Source organism: Zalophus californianus, chromosome 2, assembly GCF_009762305.2.
Source record: "Zalophus californianus isolate mZalCal1 chromosome 2, mZalCal1.pri.v2, whole genome shotgun sequence".
NCBI lineage: Eukaryota > Metazoa > Chordata > Mammalia > Carnivora > Otariidae > Zalophus > Zalophus californianus.
In genome coordinates, this window is record NC_045596.1 from 141,154,007 (window position 1) to 141,174,154 (window position 20,148).

The 20,148-nt window shown below is 35.6% G+C and overlaps 1 protein-coding gene and 1 pseudogene across 3 annotated transcripts in view; both read right to left on the reverse strand.

Annotated features, from left to right (window-relative positions):
* Positions 1 to 20,148, reverse strand: part of SPOCK3 (SPARC (osteonectin), cwcv and kazal like domains proteoglycan 3) — a 461,722-nt gene that overhangs the window by 253,667 nt on the left and 187,907 nt on the right. For all 3 annotated transcript variants that reach the window (XM_027600598.2, XM_027600599.2, XM_027600597.2), the window contains one exon: positions 9,063 to 9,177. In XM_027600598.2, the coding sequence (XP_027456399.1) occupies positions 9,063 to 9,177 (115 nt within the window). The remainder of the gene's footprint in view (positions 1 to 9,062; positions 9,178 to 20,148) is intronic.
* LOC113924465 lies at positions 1,325 to 3,261 on the reverse strand (annotated as a pseudogene).

Consider the following 20,148-nt stretch of genomic DNA (forward strand, 5'->3'; position numbering starts at 1 on the left):
TTCAGGTTTTACTCCACTGTAGTTGGAAAAGATACTTGATATCATTTCAACTTTCTTGAATTTATTGAGAATTATTTTGTGTTCCAATATGTGATCTACCCTGGAGAATATTTCATGTGCACTTAAGAACAATATATATTCTGCTACTTTTGGATGGGATGGTCTGTATAAAGTATATCTGGTTTAATGTATCATTTAGGTCTGATGTTTCCTTATTGAGTTTTTGTCTGAATAATATATGAAATGATGTAATTCTGATGTTAACATCTACTATTAATTGTATTGCTGTCAATTCCTCCCTTTAGGTACATTAATATTTGCTTTGTATATTTAGGTGTTCTTATGTTAACTGCATAGATATTTAAAATTGTTATATCCTCGGGGACCTGGGTGGCTCAGTCCTTAAGCGTCTGCCTTCAGCTCGGGTCATGATCCCAGAGTCCTGGGATCAAGCCCCGCATAGGGCTCCCTGCTCCGTGGGAAAGCTGCTTCTCCCTCTCCCACTCCCCCTGCTTGTGTTCCCTCTCTCGCTGTGTCTCTCTGTCAAATAAATAAATAAAAATTAAAAAAAAATAAATAAAATTGTTATATCCTCTTGTTGGATTGTCCTCTTTATCATCATGTAATGCCCCTCTTTGTCTGTTATACAATCTTTATTTTAGTCTATTTTCTATGATATGAGTATAGCTACACCAGCTTTCTGTTTCCTTTTACATAGAATATCTTTTTCCATCCCTCCTCTTTCAGTCTGTGTGTGACCCTACTTCTAAAGCGAATCTTAGGGCACCTGGCCAGCTCAGTTGGAAGAGCATGTGACTCTTGATCTTGGTGTCATGAGTTTGAGCCCCACAATGGGTGTAGAGATTACATAAATAACTAGTTAACTAACTAATAAATAAACTTAAAAAAATAAAGTTAGTCCCTTGTAGACAGCATAATAGATGGATTAGGTTTTTTCTTTTTATCATAAAAAAACATTTATTTGTTAACAGTATCTTTCACTGCCATGATATCTGAACAGGCTTTCAACTCTTTAAAGACTGACCTTAATATAACAACATTACAGGAGATAAAATTTATATTTTTAAATAAGGATAGTAAAAAGTGAAAAATGTAATGCTACATTCCTTAATATCCATGAAAAAAATTTTAACTCGTTTAAATACTTTGTATTTTATTAAAGTATAAAATACTGAATTCTACATTTTTAAACACTATTATTTGAAGAATCACTTATTTCTTCATAGTGCCAGCATGTTTCCCATACTTCCATATATCTTGAGATCTCCTCTCAGGGGGCTGGTACCACTTTTCAACAAGGGCATTAATGATAAAACTTCTGGGGTTTTCCTTGGGGTCTCCTCAATTTTTTCTCCATTTCTTTTTTCAGTTTATTCACCTCGCACCTCTTGGCCATTGCCACAAGATCCTCTGGGATACTCTGTTGTGCTCTTTCCAGAATATTAATTAACTCTCCAGCAACCCTCCAGTCATTTCTAGTGAGGACAGTAATAGATATCCCAGTTCTCCCTGCTCTTCCAGTGCGCCCTACTCTGTGCACGTATTCTTCAATGTTCTGGGGGAAATCATAATTATAGACGTGTGTGATATCAAGGACATCAAGACCCTGAGATGCCAAGTCGGTGGCAATCAATATTCTTACTTTACCTGTTTTAAAGTTTTCTAATGCCCTCTCTCGGTCACTCTGCTCCCTATTACCGTGAAGGGATTCCACTGATACATGTCGCAGAATCAGGTCGCTTGATAGGTGGTCAGCAACAGCTTTTCTGCTGACAAACACTACGACTTTGTCTTTGGGAGACAGGCTTCCTAGAAAAGTTTGGATATGAGAGCGTTTCTCTTCTTCGGTGGTGACAATTATGTTTTGTTTCACGGTACTTACCACTACTAGATCCAAAGTACCAATTTATACAATCATTGGCTCTTTCAAATAAGTCTGTGCAAGTCGACGGACAGCATATGGCCACGTTGCACTTGTCATAATAGTCTGCCTGTCTGGGCGCACATCTAATAAAATCTTCATTATCTGGGGTTCAAATCCCATATCTAGCATCTTGTCGGCTTCATCTAAAACCAAGTAGTCTACATTTCTGAGGTTAACAAAGTTATTCATTTGTAGATCATTCAGTCTTCCAGGAGTTGCTATAATAATATCTACTCCTTTTTTCAGATCTTGTATTTGTCCATTTTTATCTCCACCGCCATATATACACACATTTTTGAGGCCTTTATATGAATACTCGGAACATTCAGCTTCCACTTGAAGTGCTAACTCGCACGCAGGTGTAAGGACTAACATGCCGGGTTCATTCCTTTTTCCACTAATTACAAGCTGTGAATCCAAGTGTATAAATCCGGGCAATTAAGTAGGACAGTGTTTTCCCGGTTCCAGTTTGGGGTACTCCTATAAGATCTACATCTTGTAAAACTATCGGCCATGACTGCGACTGGATCTGTGTTGGCTTTTGAAAGCCTGCCTTTTTAATGTTTTCCATAACCTCAGGATAACACTGAAAAGCATCCTCAAATCTACAAGTAGGATTGGGTATACGACGCTTCTCCCCTTCTTTCAAGTCATCACACATTATAGTATAATTTTCTTTCCTCCAAGTGTCTACTTGCACTTGTGACATTGAATTTGTTGCTTCTGACTCCACGTAAAGGTTTTTCTTAATTGGTGGTAATCTTCCCACTTTTTTCCCCCCCATTTCAAAGCATCTTCTCGAATTTGATCCCAATCAATCAATGGCTGATTCTCGGTAGCATTACTATCTGTCTTTACATCTCTTCCAACATAAGGTTGGAATGCAACAATATCAGTTCCGAGTTTTTAATTGTAATTTTCTTGTTTTTTAACATTATCTATCACTGTTTTGGCCTTCGCCTGCATCACCTTGTTGCCAAAGATGCTGATCTCTGCTTCTTCTGAATGACTTTTTATTATCTGTATTTTCGTATTTGTTGTACTTTTAGTTTTGACCCTCCACGACCAATCACAGCGCCGACCCACACGTTATTCAAACCAAAGCAAAGCGGCGGTTCTAGGAGGCCAGCGGCCACAGGTTGCTGGAGGTCGGAGGGGTTCCTCCAGCCGCCACCTCTGCCGCCCCTACTGGCCTCCTGACCTCTTCGATTCAGGTCCTCCGTCGGCCTCCTTTCCGGAGCATGGGACACTGCCGAGTTTCGCCGGCAAGCAACGACCCATGAGGAGGCGTTGGCGCCTGCTTCTTGCTTCGACATGGTTCGGTGAGGAAGATCCTGTGCGTCCGACGTCGCTCCGGTCTGGCTTTGCACCACTCCACGGTGCCGTCGTAGAGTCTTCTACCGATGGATTGTGTTTTATCCATTCAGCCACTCTATGTCTTTGATTGGCGAGTTTAGTCCACTTACATTAATAACAATTATTGATAGGTATGCACTTATTGCCATTTTGTTAATTGTTTTCTAGCTGTCTGTTCCTTTTTCTCCTTTCTCTTCCTTTGTGGTTTGGTGATCATCTTTCGTGTTATGTTTACATTCCTTTACCATTTTCTTTTGTATTTTTACTATAAGTTCTTGCTTTGTGGTTACTCTGAGTTTCACATATAACATTCTATGTATGTAACAGGTGGTTAAGTGATCTGTTTTTTATATATAGATCTTATTTATTTATTTGAAAGAGGGAGAGAAAGAGACAGCAAGAGGGAGAAGCAGACTCCCTGCTGAGCAGAGAGCCCAATGTGGGGCTTGATCCCACAACTCCAAGATCATGACCTAAGCGGAAGTCAGATGCCCAACAGACTGAGCCACCCAGGTACCCCTAAGTTTATCCTTTTATATTATACATCCCTTAATTAGTTAATGTAGTTTTAGTTAATTTTACTACTTTTGTCTTTAACTTTCATACTTGTCTTATAATTGATTGATTCACTGTCTTTACTATATATTCACCTTTTCCAGGGACATATTTTACTTTCATATGTTTTCTTGTGATTAATTAGGGCCATTTCTTTTCTACTCACAGAAGTCCCTTTAACATTTCTTGTAAGGCTGGTTAAGTGGTGATGAACTTCTTCGCTTTTTGCTTGTCTGGAAAACTCTTAATCTCCCCCTTTAATTCTGAATGATAACCTTACAGGGTAAGGAATTATTGGCTGAAAATTTTTTTCTTTCAGAATTTTGAATATATCGTGCCACTCCCTCTGGCAAGCAAAGTTTGTGTTGAGAATTTTCTGATAGTGTTATGGGTTTCCCTTTTATGTAACAAGTTGTTTTCTTCTTGCTGCTTTTAAGATTTTTTTTTCTTTTTAACTTTTACATTTTAATAATGTGCCTTAGTGTGGATCGCTTTGTGTTCATCTTGTTTAGAACTCTCTGGGCTTCTTGGACGTGTATGTCTGTTTTCTTTCCTGGATTAGGGAAGTTCTCTGCCATAGTTTCTTCAAATAAGTTTTCTGGACTTTTCTCTCTCTTCTCTTTTTTACACCCCTATAATACAAATGTTATTCTGCTTAATTCTTTGTCAGAGGTCCTTTAAAATAGCTTCACTTTTAATTTTTTTTTTTCTTTTTTCTGCTCTATCTGGGTGAGTGCCATTGCTTTGTTTTCCAGCTCACTGATCCATTCTTCTGCTTCATCCAGTTTCCTGTTGTGACTCTCAAAGGTAATTTTTTAGTTTAGTTATTGTATTCTTCAGCTTTATATTTTTTTGTTTGGTGCTTTCTTATATTTTCTATTTCTTTGTTGAAGTTCTCACTGTGTTCATCCATTTTCCTCCCAAGTTCAGGAAGCATCTTTATGACCATTTTTTAAAACTCTTTATCAGGTAAATTGCTTATTTGTGCTTCATTAATGTCTTTTGCTGAGGTTTTGTCTTGTCTGTTTTTTGGAAAAGTCTTCTCTTTCCTCATTTTGCCTGACCCTCTGTGTTTGTTTCTATGTATTAGGCAAATCAGCTACCTCTTCCCATCTCAAAGGAGTGGCTTAATGTAGGGCATATCCTAATGTAGGAGATAATGTAAGGCTTAGAAGTGCTATCCTCCTGGCAGCCAGAGGCATCCCCTGTGTGAGCTGTGTGCATCCAGCTGCTGTTGTGAGGCTGCAGCTACAGGATGGGAGTGGGCAGTGATCTCACCCGGCCTAGCTGTAGCATGTGGTTGTGTGACACAGGGGTGGGCATGGCTCTCACTCGAGCCCACATGGGATGTGTGGCTGCAGCATGGGAGTTGGTGGGACACTCAGTAGGGCATACCCTCTGGTGCTAACAGGTTAGAGGGAGAGTTCTAAGATGGTATCCACCAGTGCCTGCATTTGCAATGAGTTTGCAAAAATGGCACCTGACAATGACTTTGTCCTCAGAGAGAGTCCCAAAAAGTTATTGTCTTTCCAGCAGATGCTTTAAGATCAGTAATTACATCTCCTTCACTTATGTTTTAGGTACTTTCAAACAGTTGATTTTGTGCTGGATCCTAGGGCAAACCAAATGGTTTTCTTGGATGTAATTCCCATTTGTTTTGAAAGCAAGGCATTTGGGGCACTCATCTGTCCTGTGAAGGATCTAAGGGTTGGGGTGCCTGATGTAGAGCATAGATCCTTCACTTCTTAGGGAAAAGTTCTGTACTTTTGAGATCCATCCTGATTATGGATTGCTGTTCCTGTTTTGTGTGTGTAAGTGTGTGTGTGTGTGTGTGTGTGTGTGTGTGTGCTTGTTGTTTCCTAATGTACCCTTTTCTCCTTTGTTGTGGAGGCTCTCTTCATTCAGTTTTTAGGTCTTTTTCAGAGGAAATTTTTCCATATGTAGTTGTAAATTTGTTGTGTCCACCAAAGGAGGTAAGTTCAGGATTTTCCTACACTGCCATCTTGAACCCTTCTTTCTCAATAAATTTATTTAAAGATGTTTGTTGATTGACTCTTATGTCCTTTCCAGACTATCTAATCAACAAGCACAGCACACACTCAGACTTAGATTATCTAGGTTGACCAGTTCAATTGATCAAACTACTCAATTTTCTTCTCTTAGCTTATTCAAAAATAAAAGCTATCTTAATACATTCTTCAAAGAAAATATATACTAGTCAGTATGTCAAGTTGAGTATAAAGTAGTAAGACATAGACACTGCCTTCATGAAACTTCCTGTCAGTTGAAGGAGATTAATGTTAGACAACTTATTACAAATGTAATCAGTATTTCAAAATGAGTTCAGGGATCTAAGGTAGTGGAAAAATGGATGTGTCATCTAGTTTGGAAGGGGTGGGAAATTAGGAAAACTTCTTTGAAAAATAAGATTCTCCTTACAAAGCAAATAGAAAATTCCATTTTCTCTTTTATGAGATCAAGAAAAGAAAAAGAAAAAAACTAATAAGCTGTTACTTTAAATAAAAACAGTAGTAATTTCTAATCTAAACTGTGTAAGTGGCCAGAATTGATTAATTAAAACTTTTTCCTTGTTTTCTGCACCCCATCCCCATATCACACACACACACCCAGATTTAAGACCAGCTTTATTTACATTAGCCACTTTTATTGATCAAACTGCTTGGTAAAACTCTCCTTCCCTAAGTGTTGTTTAAATATTCACTATGTACTGACATCCTCAAAGCAAATAAAACATACCAAATATTCATCTTAAAATCAATTCTTTGGAAACTAGTTACTTATTTATCGAATATAGTGTGTATTGAGTGCAAATTTTATAGTAGTGTCTATCAGAAATAGAACAGGGCTTAATACTATTTACATAAAACACTTGGAAGTCCACCCACTTAAAACCTACTAGTCTCCTGCACTGCCCCAGCCCCCTACTACACCAAAGGCAGAGATGGCAATGGTTATCAATTCAAGACACGTCACCTGTTTATATTAAAGAAATATTCTAACTATTGGTTCTGAGCCTTTATATGTTAAGGAAGTTTCTTTTTGTCTGTAGTTATGCGTTGTTTTTTTCTTAATATTTTAGAGAAGCAGTGAGACAGCACAGTTGTAAAAAGCATGGACTTTGGTGTCAGTATATATAGACTGGAATCAATGCTCTGAAAATTCCCAGCTCTGTGATCTTGAGTCAGTTACTTTAACCTCTCCTGGCTTCAGTGTTCAGCAGTTGTGGAAAGGAAAGGGTCACTGCCCCAAGCATGAGATTAACTGTGAGTTCTTCAGTTGCTCTTTGACTTGGCTCAGGGGACCAGGGGTGAAATGGCCAATGAGGTATTAAATGTGTGTAGATGAAAATCCTTCCCAGGGTCTCTGAAAGTTGTGATAAAACAGTTTTGGCTTTTATGTGAAATGAATTGACTAAGTCTCTGCAATATAGGTGAGGGATTATACAGGAATTCATTTTGACATCACCCTCGTATCGATCCCTCAAGTAAAAATCAACTCTCCCTCATCCCCTTCATACATACACTTGCATATTAATATTTAATTTTTTGATGATTAATTAATATGAATCCAAGAAATTCAGAAGCTTTTTGAAAGCCAAAGGAAATAAATAGAAAAATAAAATTCTGGCCTGAAGTTTTGGTATCCCTTGATAAAATTAACATAGAGGACATGATTGAGTAGGGAATATATTGCTGATAATTCTGCTTTCCCATTCTGTGCCCTCCCACAATACATTGACTTTACAGCAATGCTATTTCCTAGAAGTCTTTTACACTTCACATCACCAAACTGTTGTCCTCTTTCTTTTTTTTTTAAAGATTTTATTTATTTATTTGAGAGAGAGAGAGAGCACATGAGAGGGGGGAGGGTCAGAGGGAGAAGCAGACTCCCTGCAGAGCAGGGAGCCCGATGCGGGACTCGATCCCAGGACTCCAGGATCATGACCTGAGCCGAAGGCAGTTGCTTAACCAACTGAGCCACCCAGGCACCCTGTCCTCTTTCTTCCTCTCTCTCTCTTACTTCTGAAAGTACACAATTGGTCTGCCATGATTCTTTTGTCCCACGTGAACTCATTCCTAAACTCTTTATCTTGGTTGCATTAGCCTGCTTTGGCACTTGAAATCTGCCACTGTAGATGTGGCATTATGGAATAGACTCTTCTACTCCATTCAGCATGTAATAACGGGCTTTATGCTTATGTGCTTTTATATCAATAAGAAAAGTCAACAAAATTAAAATTTTGCCATTTTCTAGAAATGTTACTTACATTCCTATTCTCTAATGTTTTTAATCTCTGTTGTTGTGTTTGAATAATATACTTTAGAGTAAGTACACTGAAGTCAAAATGCAATTAATCTCTGAACATACCCAAATAGCGAAATTCCCTTGCTCATTTGATGTAAGAGCAATACAGGTCCAATATCACAAAAAAAAGAGTGTTCTCATAAAGAGACTTTTTTAAAAGTAATAAAAGGAATGAATATACCTTCTTGCTTCAGTCAGTTACCCAGTGATTTCACTTTTGGTTATGGCATGTTTCAATCCTTAGGACTCAGCATGAAACTACACAGGCTATTTCTAAATTACTGATCCTTCTCAAAATAGAGCATATCTGACAGAAACAGTGATATCATTATTAAAAAAAATTTAAAGCCCTTTCTTCTTTTTAAATTTTGTGTCAGCTTCCAGACTACAAGGACTCCACCAGTATGAGTGGAGTATGAGTATGAGTACTTCCTTAAAGGAAGGTGTCCTCAAGGATTCTAGGTCCATGTTTCTGTATTGTGACTTTTCATCTTTTTTTATGAACATCTCTCATTTTTTTCCCTTTGTTTCCAATTCTTCCTTAAGGAAAATATCTTTCAAAAGGCATAAGCATAAATATTTAGAGTGTACCAAAATTGTACTTATTCTTTAAAATTGAAAAAGTGTAACACTTTAACCCAATCTGCACAAAATCCTCTTTATTTAATAATATATGCCTAAATTCTGTAATCTATAGTAATTCTGACTGATTACATTGTTTAACCCAAGTGAATCATAATTGTATTAACCAAGCTTCTAAAATTGTTTCGATAAAACTCTGGATAAAAGCTTAGCAGATATTGCCAAATATTTACACTCTGCAGTTATTCATGGTAAAGAGTACTATTCAATCAGTGGAATTTAATTTAATAGTGTTTACCTGTGTGTAAGCCTCCGGTGACTAATGCAGATTGCAGTCTGAGAATCTTGAGCAATGCATACTTTATGGCGACTACATTTCATCTTTAGGCATGGATCTTTAGCTGGATCTAAAGCTAAAAAAAAAAATTGTTCAGAAATTATTAAGATATATTTCTGCAAAATGGAGGTAGCTAATCTCATCAAACAATTTGATCAAGGAATTTACATAGCAGTTCAGCTCTAAATTTTCTTCACATTCTTCCTCTTTTAAGAGATGCTTCTATTTCTACCTGCCTAACTCCGAGTTCATAGACGGCTGCAGTTTAGTCTTATTTATTCTATTCAGAAGCTAACATACACCCCTATGAACAAACAATGTGTAAACAAAACAGAAACTTTAAGACCAAAATTTTCTATAGTTGTTACTATCTTCTAATCAGTAAAGGTGCAGAAATAAAGTTGGGGTATGTTAATGTAATACTTCTGTCAATGGAGAATTATAATTTCTGCTTCTGCTTTCCCTAGATAGATGCAGGCAGTTAGAGATAAAGAATTAAACCCAAAAGACATTAGTGGGCATTAATAAATTTTTGGATATGCAAAATAAAAGTCTACAGCTGTACTAGGAACTGGCTGAGTGCATCATCGTAATAACTGAGATGTTGCATTTTCATTTTTAAATTGTGCCTGATATTTGAACCACCATTTCTCTAGACAAAACCTCTCTCTTGGTGGATGCCAACACAAAGATTGTGTGACTTATTGGTGATATTTTAAATAACAGTTTTAATAATATAACTTGCATACAATTCATTCTTTTCATGTTTAAAATTCAGTAGTTTTCAGTATATTAGCAGCTGTGATACTACTATCATAATCAATTTTAGAACATTTTTATCAGCTCAAAGAAATGATACCCCACCAGCTCCTTCACAACCTCTAATAGGAGCACACACTAATATAATTTCTGTCTCTATAGATTTGTCCATTCTGAATATTTTATTTAAATGGCATTATACAATATGTGGTCTTCTGTGACTGGCTTCCTTTGTTTGGAGTAATGTTTTCAAGGCCCAGCCATGTCCTAGTATGCATCACTACTTCATTTCTTTATATTGCTAAATATCATTCCATTGTATAGATATGCCATATTTTATTTATCCATTCACTAGTTGAGGGGAATTTTGGTTGTTTCTACCTTTTGTTTATTATGAATAATACTGCTATTGGTAATCACTATTGGTGATATTTGGTGATATTATGTTGTGATTTTTGTGGGTGGAAAGTCCAGGGAGGGAGTTGGCACAAATAAGAAAAAGGCACTGAGTGTCCACTTTGGGTACATGTCACAATTGAGAGAAAAAAAACCCATGCAGGATGGAAACTGAAAATAAAATTCTAATGCATGTAGAAAAATGGAGCCAAGGTGACCTGAAAAAATGTGTGCTTAGAATATGAAGAAGCATTTGGGAGAGCCTTGAACTTTTCACTGAATATGAAATGTGGATTTGAGCCAAGTTTTTCAAATCTTAAACCTAGTGTAAACTAAAGCTAACATCTGGTGTACAAATCAAATTTAGCTTTATGAATATATTAAGTCAATATCCTAACTAAAGTTAATACATTTTCATAAACAATAAATAAAACCAATTTCAAACAAATACAGCATTATATATATGCATATATATAAAAACACATATTTTGGAGCTCCTGGTTGGCTTAGTTGGTTGAGCATTCAACTCTTGATTTTGGCTCAGGTCATGATCTTGGGGTCATGGGATTGTGCCTTGTGTCAGGCTCTACACTCAACGAGGAGTCTACTTGAGATTCTGTCCCCTTCCCCCGACCCCTGTTCATGATCTCTCTCTTTCTAAAATAAATAAATAAATAAATCTTGTAGAAAACCTACACATTTTCTCTCTTCAAAAATATATATTTCTACAAAACTCTTGAGATTTCAAATACTCATGAGATTTAAAATTAAAAATACTAACACATATAGTTGATAACATGTTCACTAGTAGACATCTTATATCATAATAAAATGGTCAAATGCATCTATTTGGAACATTAATATTTAAGTTTCCTCTAAGAAAAAATTTTTTGACAATCAATGATTAGATATGGCTTCTTTTAATTTCCGAGTAATTTCAAAACTTAAGATAAATAATAGTAATTTTATTCTTTATGAAATGTTCAATATACTTTGTTCACCATGCAAATGCAAGTTGCTTGAACATTCTCATTATACTATCACAGTTTAAATTATAACTAATTAGAAAACTGTCTCATTGAACTATTGCACTTTAGATCTGCATGACTTCTTGTTAAACAACATAAAAGAAAAACATCTGACAACTTAGAAGGCATTAAAATGGTGCTATTTCTAATCATTAGCTTATTTTTTAAATATTTTATTTATTTATTTGAAAGAGAGAGAGAGGCAGCATGAGCGGGAAGGGCAGAGGGAGAGAGAGAGAGAGAGAGAGAGAGAGAGAGAGAGAGAATCCCAAGTAGACTCCATGCAGAGCATGGAGCCCGATGTAGGGCTCGATCCCAGGACCCCGAGATCATGGCCTGAGCTGAAACCAAGAGTTGGACACTTAACCAACTGTGTCACCCAGGTGCCCCCTATTTTGACTCTTAATCGTTAATATCACTTTTAAATATTGATTAAAATTAAACAATTCTGCCTATAAAGCAATGTCATTATGCCACTGTATCTTATATTCATATGTCCTAAACTCAGTGTGAACATATTTATCTTAGGACGTAATATTCTGAAAAGAGAGTGTTTTTGTTTTGAAATAAAATAGTATGATACACGTGAAACTATCATAGTTAATCTCATCTAGTTACATACCAAATGCAGACCATTGGTAGTTATCTTTACTTATTTTTTCTGGTTTTATTTACCTTATACAGCTTACATTAGATAATTTTCTAAAGTTCCATGAGACTTCTTACATTATATTTACTTAATAAAAGTAATGAGAACTCAAAAATTAGTGTATAATGAGAGGAAATTATCAGAACAAATATAGTACATGAAAATTAATTTAATAAAATTTTGCATAAAATTCTACATAAATGATCAAATAAAGGAGTAGTAGTATTTGTCAGGAGCTGGAAAATATAATAGAAAGTGAACATGAAGAATCAGATACATAGGATCTGCAATAAGGAAAAGATCACTTTCTGTGCATGTTATTTTAACCATCTGTATTTTTGAGCAGAACTTACATTGTTGGCAGCTTAAAAATTGTAAAACATCACACACTGTAAATACAGATGCTTGGGATTTTATTCTTGAAATCACAACAATAACACAACCATCTTCCCCTTGGCTGAAGCCCATGGATTAGAATCAATCCTGTATTTTAAAAAAGCCTGGCATAAATTCATCACCTCCCTCTGTTGCTATCCTCTTTTTTCCATCTTTTTCAAATTAACATCTCCTATTCTATCCTGTATTACCATATTAGTGTATTTTAGTTTTTCTCAAGCATCCAGTACAATGATCCCTAGAAAGATTTCAGCTAGCACCCTTGAATTCATTTGGCCATGTTCTTTTTGTCTTAATCTTTCTGATTGATGTGAACTAACCTGGGGACCTAACTAATACTGCTTTTGTTTTGCTTTGTTTCAAAAAAAAAAAAAAAAAAGAAGCAGTCTAAATTCCATACAATTGCCTTATACTTTCACTTGTTATGTAGTTGCGTTTCACTTGTGATATAGGATTTCCCTCACTCTTTCACCAGAATATTTGTTTTTCAGTCTAGAATCCCCCACTCATTGCTAGACCAGGGAAATCTGGGTCAAATCCAGCCTGACCCAGCTGCTAATGGTGGAAGTACCTGAACCAGCAAGGGTAGGTGAGAGCAGGAAACAAATGTGAGTGTAGACAGGTATGTCAGTTAAAAAAGATCTAGTTCTTGAGGAGAGGTCCTTACATCAGGGTAACCAAAAAGTAAGGGCACATAATGCAGATGCTAGGTCAAGAAAACAAACATGGGACTGTGACTGAAAGGTGCCGAGTTCCCAATGCAGCTGAGGAATCATTAGTATTCATATTTCATGCAGGTGGTCTTAAAAGAGGGAAAGGCAAAAAGTGGTGTCATTAAGGTGCAAAAATAGGTATTATTGTTAGTATCAAGAACTGAAATAAGCTTTAACAGGGAAGATCAGAACTCCTAATCTGCACAAAATCTCTTCTGGAATTTAAGAGTGTTTATCCACACAAAAGCCTAGATTTTTAGAAGATTAAATCTCAATGATTCCAGGTTAAAGCACTTTTAAATAATTCTGCGTTTTATTTTTAGTGGGGCTAATGATGAACCAGTTAACTTAGTTAAGCCAATGCCAGAGAAAAGATTGCTTAGAAATTTGACAAATACAATGAAAACTTAATATTCCCAATATTGATTCAGATTTTTAAAAGACAAATGTAGTAAAAAATAGTAATCTCTATGTAGCCGGATAGATTCATCTATAAAAATCAAGCTTTTGGACTAAATGATCTCCAAATTCACATTCTTCTTTCAAGAGTGAATGTTATTGGATTTCAGCATACATTTTTGACAACAGATATCCTACATGGAATGGATCCTGTCCTCAACAGACTCAACATTTTAACTGGAAAAGAGATATATAAAAAAAAAAAACAATTAGAATACATTGTTAAGTGGAAGTTATACACATTCATATTTAATACATATATGCATATATACATATTTAATGTATATATATATTTAGCTATGTGAAAATACATACACACACACAGTTGAAGGAGTCATATAGTGGTGAATGAAAGATAATTAGAATGAATACAAACTTAGGTAGGTTTTGAAACATGTACAATGTGCAAAATGAAAGAAAACTCTATATAAGGAGATAGTATGAAATGCATAAGAGTATAAAAAGGATGCCCTATCCCTGGAATGACAGACAGTTCAGGATCGATGAAATATAAAACGTGCATGCTGCCTGCAAGTATTATGAAAAAACACGGGAGAGGCGGATGGAAGCTTTTTACCTTTTGGAGTTCTACCTTTTAGAAATGCCATGTCATTTAATGATTTTAATTTGGAGAGTGACATAATTAGGTTTTATGGTAAAGAGATCACTCACAAAAATTTGGTTATGTTTTGAATAAAATTGGTCAAGACAAGGAAACTAATGAAAGTCCAGGAGAGAAAGGGTAAGAATCCATTCTAGGGGAACTGAGTGTGAAGATGGGCATGGGAACAATGCTGCCTATGGAGCAGAAAAAAAAAGAGGATTTTGAGAGGGTCAGGCATTGGTCTGTTGGAATAGGTAGGCTGAGACAACCAAATCTGAATCAATTGAATAAATGTCCAACTCCTCACTTCCACCATTTTTGGACTTTTTCTGATATTAATATTGCTATAACTAATTTTCTTTTGATTAGTATTCGCCTGGTTAACTTTTGTCCGAACTCCTTTATTTTCAATTCTTAAATTTATATTTTAAGAATGCTCTTGAAAACTCTTAGATGGATTTATAAGTCCAATCTAAAGTGACCTATCTCTTCTTCTGTTTCAAATGTGATTTTTTTTAAAGATTTTATTTATTTATTTATTCATGAGAGACGGGGAGAGAGAGAGAGAGAGAGAGAGAGAAGCAGAGGGAGAAGCAGGCTCCCAAGGAGCAGAGAGCCCGATGCGGGACTCGATCCCAGGACCCTGGGATCATGACCTGAGCTGAACGCAGACACTTAACCATCTGAGCCACCCAGGCGCCCACAAATGTGATTTTTTTTAATGTAATTGTACTCTTTCCCCTCACTTTATTTTGTGCTTTTTTTTTTAAAGATTTTATTTATTTATTTGACAGAGAGAGAGAGAGAGAGAGAGCACAAGCAGGGGGAGCAGCAGAGGGAGAGGGAGAAGCGATGCAGGGCTTGATTCCAGGACCCTGAGATCATAACCTGAGCCGAAGGCAGATGCTTAACCGACTGAGTCACCCAGGGCCCCTATTTTGTGCTTTCTATTCTGCAATATTTCTTTTTTTTCCTTTAGTTTTCTTTCCTCTTTCCTGCCTCATAGTGTGTTAATTATATATATATATTTAACTTTTCTCTAGAAAAGAGATCATCCTCTTTCTGAAGAGTACCAAGGTCTTAGAACACGTTAACACCAAATCTTTTATATTCAACTTCCACACCATTTTCCATGAGCTACACCTCACTTTACCATCAAACCACTGCAAAATAGTCATTATTTCTATTACTAGTTTTACTGACATAGCTAATTTAAAATTATCAAATCTACCAATTTATTTGCCCATCATTGCTTCTTGTAATTCACACTTCCTTTTTGGGTTCTCTTGTGTAATTTTATGTGTGGAAGCATATCGTTTTATAGTTCTTCCAGCATATGCAATTTGTGCTATAACTTTTATATATTTTTCTGAATGTATCTTTATTTTCCAATCATTTTTATTTTTTTAAAGACTGTATTTATTTCAGAGACAGAGAGAGAGAGAGAAAGAGAGAGAGCATAAACAGGAGGAGGGGCAGAGGGAAAAGGAGAAGCAGACTCCCCCCTGAGTCCGGAGCCAGACACAGCTCAATCCCAGGGCTCTGGGATCATGAACTGAGCTGAAGGTCAGGACGCTTAACCGACTGAGCCACCCAGGTCCCCGTCTAATCATTTTTAAAGGATAGTTTAACTGTGTCTGGAATTCTTATTTGATAATTACTTTTTTCTAGTCACAATAAAAAATATTATTTCATGTTATTTTGCCCTCTGTTGCTACTAATTAATAAGTCTATTTTTAGTCTGTGGTACTCTGTAAGCAATCAGCCTTTATTCCCTGGATATTATAATATATTCTTATCATCAAAACTTTGTGTTGTGAAATGCTTATCTCTAACTATTAGAGCAAACACATGGGCAAATATGTCCTTCTCTTTGAATTTCAGCTAGTAACGTAAGTATACTTAAGTAATGAAAGAGCTCTTCAGCTGTTTGAAAAAAAATCAAGAAAAAAACTAAGTTAAACACTCATCATGTGTCATTGAAGGCTGGGTTTCAATTTTGGAAAAATGTTGGAAAAATTATATCACTAAATAGTGAAATCAAAGTATGTACCAGCATTCACTTGGTGAAATGTCTCTTTAAGCTTAATTGTGTGTTTTCACATAAAATGAAGTGACCAGTAGCTCAAACATGCTTTAAAAATCTTCATGGTTCAACAATGAAGCACTGAATATGCTTTTGTTGTTGTTTTAACAACAGTTCATTTCACTAAAACCCTATCTTGTAAAACTATAGGAAGTAGTTTTCTAGGGAATTTTTTTAAACTTGCCAGATGTTATAATGAAAGACTATGCAAGTGAGCTGCATGGAAAATAGAGCTAATGCCTGATAGTTAATTAGACTTTTGACAGCCAATTTTGTGGTGCTAAATGTGACTAAATGTGGCTGCATGTCTTTGGAGTGACTTTTCTTAGTTTTAAACCTTAATATTACTTTAGTTTTATAAAATCCTTCCACTCTAACTCTGGTCTCCCCATTACAAATATTAAATGTGGGGGTCTACACTATTAGCAGATTTCGATGTGATTGCTGGATTAAACTATTTTGTCATAAATATATATCAAAATATCACAATGTTTATTTCAATAATACCCTATCTTATACAATTGTATGAAATGAAACTGACTACTACATCGATAACTCAAAGTTGATAAAAAACTCTGGATACTATTACAAGACAGAATTTCATCCAAAAATCATTCTACTCTAGTATTAAAGTATTGATGACAATTTAAAAATGTCATACTTTTCTGTTCTTTATCATTCCTTTACTAACATATTATATTATCTTTGAAACTCCTTAAAACAATAAATGTTAACAGTGTTTCTTTTATAAAAGAGATGCATCAGAAAACTTGATTATATGTAAAAAAACTATTATTTTTACTAGTTTCCATTTTCGAAATATTATTTGATATACAAAAATGATGATACTGAATCCCCATCATAAAGATTTAAATTTAGGATCTTCTTTCTAATATATGAGCTAAATATATCTATGATTCAGTTAGCACTTACTAAGAGGGTGACTAAAATAGAATCATAAAGAAAAATCCTTACTAATGGGGCAATAATGTCTTGGCTTTTGAAATAATGTTTACCTATAGTTTTTGATGATGTCCCCTAATGATTCTATATCTTAATGTCTTCATCTAGAAATTAAAGAAATTGAGTTAATTCTAAAATACAAAATAACATATTCTATAATGGTGTACTTTAACTTACTTGGGAGCTGTTATCCAAAAAGGAAGAAATATTTTTAAAAATTAGCCCTGAGTTGAAAAAATGTTCATGTGATCCTGCTTGAATGTGTGTTAAGTGTCTTAAATATTTCCAGATATATAAAAAGCACCACATTTGACATTATCATTTGTATTTTTATTGATAGCTATTAAGGTCCTACAAAATCTCTTGTAACTTGCTATACACCTCTTCTAACCACCCTATGGGAGGATATCTGGCCCACTTTAAGTGACACTCTGCTTTTCTCAGCTCTCTATTAGGGCACAGAATTACCTCTACCCAATAAAAACTACTGACTCTTAACTCACCGTTTTCCTAAATAGTTTACTCTTCTATTTTTGCCAACTTAAAAGTAAAAATAATAATCTCTACATGAGCTCTTTGTAAAGAACAATGAAGCTAATTCTTAAAAAAAATGAGACTTCTAAACACAGATTTGTTTTCTCTGAAAGCTGTGTCAAACACTGCTACCATTAGATAGTTTACACACTTGTGTGCACATACACAGAGATGTATATGTATAAACAAGGAATTGTATCAATGGCCATTTAATCTTGGGTGTGAATCAGGAGATAGTCCCCTGAAATCAACTACTCAATCTGATATAAAATTAAAAGTATAGTAAGTTACCACTTCACCACTAGAAGAAATGTTAAAATCAAAAAACTGAACAGAGAAGTGTTTGCAAGAATGTAGATTAACTAACCCAAACATGTAGCTGGTGGGGAGTATAGAATGGTATAATCACTATTATTAGTTCAGGTCCAATTAGGAGACAAAAGACTTAGTACCTCAAATAGGGAAAGTTTAAAATAAGGAATTTCTAATTATAGTAGAAGAATAAATGTAAAGGAGTAAAGAAAGCTCTAAAACATACTCATAATGAAACAGAGTATCAACAGAAAAGCCAAACTAGAAAAGTGTGTTTGCTCCCCAGATTTGGGATTCAGTTCTCATTGAAGAAGGTTGCAGTGCAACGGATAGCCCAGAAGTCTATTTGGTTGATGGGGCCAGAGCCAGTTGGTCCATAGTCACTGGCAAAGTAGGTGATACCACACATATTCCCCCCTCTTATCTGGTCTAGGTGCACAGAGGCTGGAGGGAAGGGAACCACAGCTGGGATGGCAAGGAGGCAACACTCATCCAGGAAGCAAGTGAGCTGAAGCCAGCAGGCAGGTGCATGGGGGGAGTTGGGGCATTGGGAGTCCATTTGTAAGTGGGGTGTGTACCTAGGGTACCCAAGTTAAATTCCTTAATTTAACTAAGACCAGATATGCAGGCTTTCCATGGGACTGTACACACTAGTCATGCATCTGTGGTGGAGCACCCCTACATGTCTCTCCTTCAAGCATCACTGGAATAGAAGAATCAGAAGTACTCCAGAGCCAGAAAGAGAAGTCCTTCACTCTGCAGACCCTTGTAGTTTCCTATATTGACGAAGCTTAACATTTTGTTTGTTATAGGCCATGCTTACGGAATCCAGTTCCATTACTGTAGAACAGGCAATGAAAAGTGAATTGAGAGATAAGAGGCAGTAAACTGATATCTTGCACAATCTCTTTGGAAAATATTTTGGCAGTTTGTTATATAAGTAAACAATACTACATCTTTGAATTTATCCAAGAGTATATTTTGAATGTTCAAAAAGAAACTATTATAAAAATATTCATGGCATATTTAGTTATAAGAGCTAACCCAAATATCCATCAATGGGTGACTGTTGTCATACAAAGAAAATTCTTCTCAGCAATCAAACAAACAAAACAAACCCCTGAAACATGCAATAATATTAGATAAATCTCAAAAACATTATATCAAACAAAACATGGCATAAATGAAAGTATTCAAGTAATATAGTTTCATCTGTATCAAGTTATAGAATGAGCTAAACTAAATTAAAGTGAAAGAAATCAGAACAGTTCAGACAGTGGTTGCCTAGATTGGAGTAGGAAACTGGAAGGAGTGAGGTAGAGTGAGTAGTTTGAGGAATGTCTGGAGTGATGGAAATTATCTTTATCTTAATTGAGCTAGTGTTAATTCAATTATCTGCATTCACCAAAATGTATCAAATTGTACATTTTAAATTATTGCATTTTATTGTATGTAAGTTATGCATTTATAAAGAAATAATTTACTTTTTTTTCTCCTGGGGCATTTTTTTAATCTCCGTGAGAATATTTAAGGTCTTCTAAATCAACTATCTCAGGGCAACAGAGCATACAATCAAAAATCAAAGGTGACAAATTTCACCATTGAAATTTAGATACTACAAATCAATTCTCCATCAGTTGAGCATATTCTTTTGTAATGAATACTGCACAATGCAGATAGGTTAAATTAATGAAAAACACATCATAATTGGAAAGAGAATGCAGAACTGGGTCTCATTTTCTCAAATCTTCTTTCAGATACTATAATGTCTATAAAAGACTTTAGATATAACTGCCAGAATTTAACTATCTTAAAAACAGAAAGAGTTTTACACATGCCCCCAAATCTTTAAAACTAAGACTATTTTATAGAACCAGTGGTAACACTGGCTGATGCAACAAGTTAATAGAATTTATAACTAAGAATACTTTTCACTTTTTTAAAGATTTTGTTTTTTTTTTTTTTGAGAGCGAGAGTGCATACGTGAGCAAGTGAGAGATGGAGAGGCAGAAGGAAAGAATCCCAAGCAGACTCCATGCTGAGTGAGGAGCCTGAGCTGGGGCTGGATCTCAGTACCCATGAGATCATTACCTGAGCTGAAACCAAGAGTTGGGTGGATGTTCAACTGACTAAGCCCCCCAGGTGCCC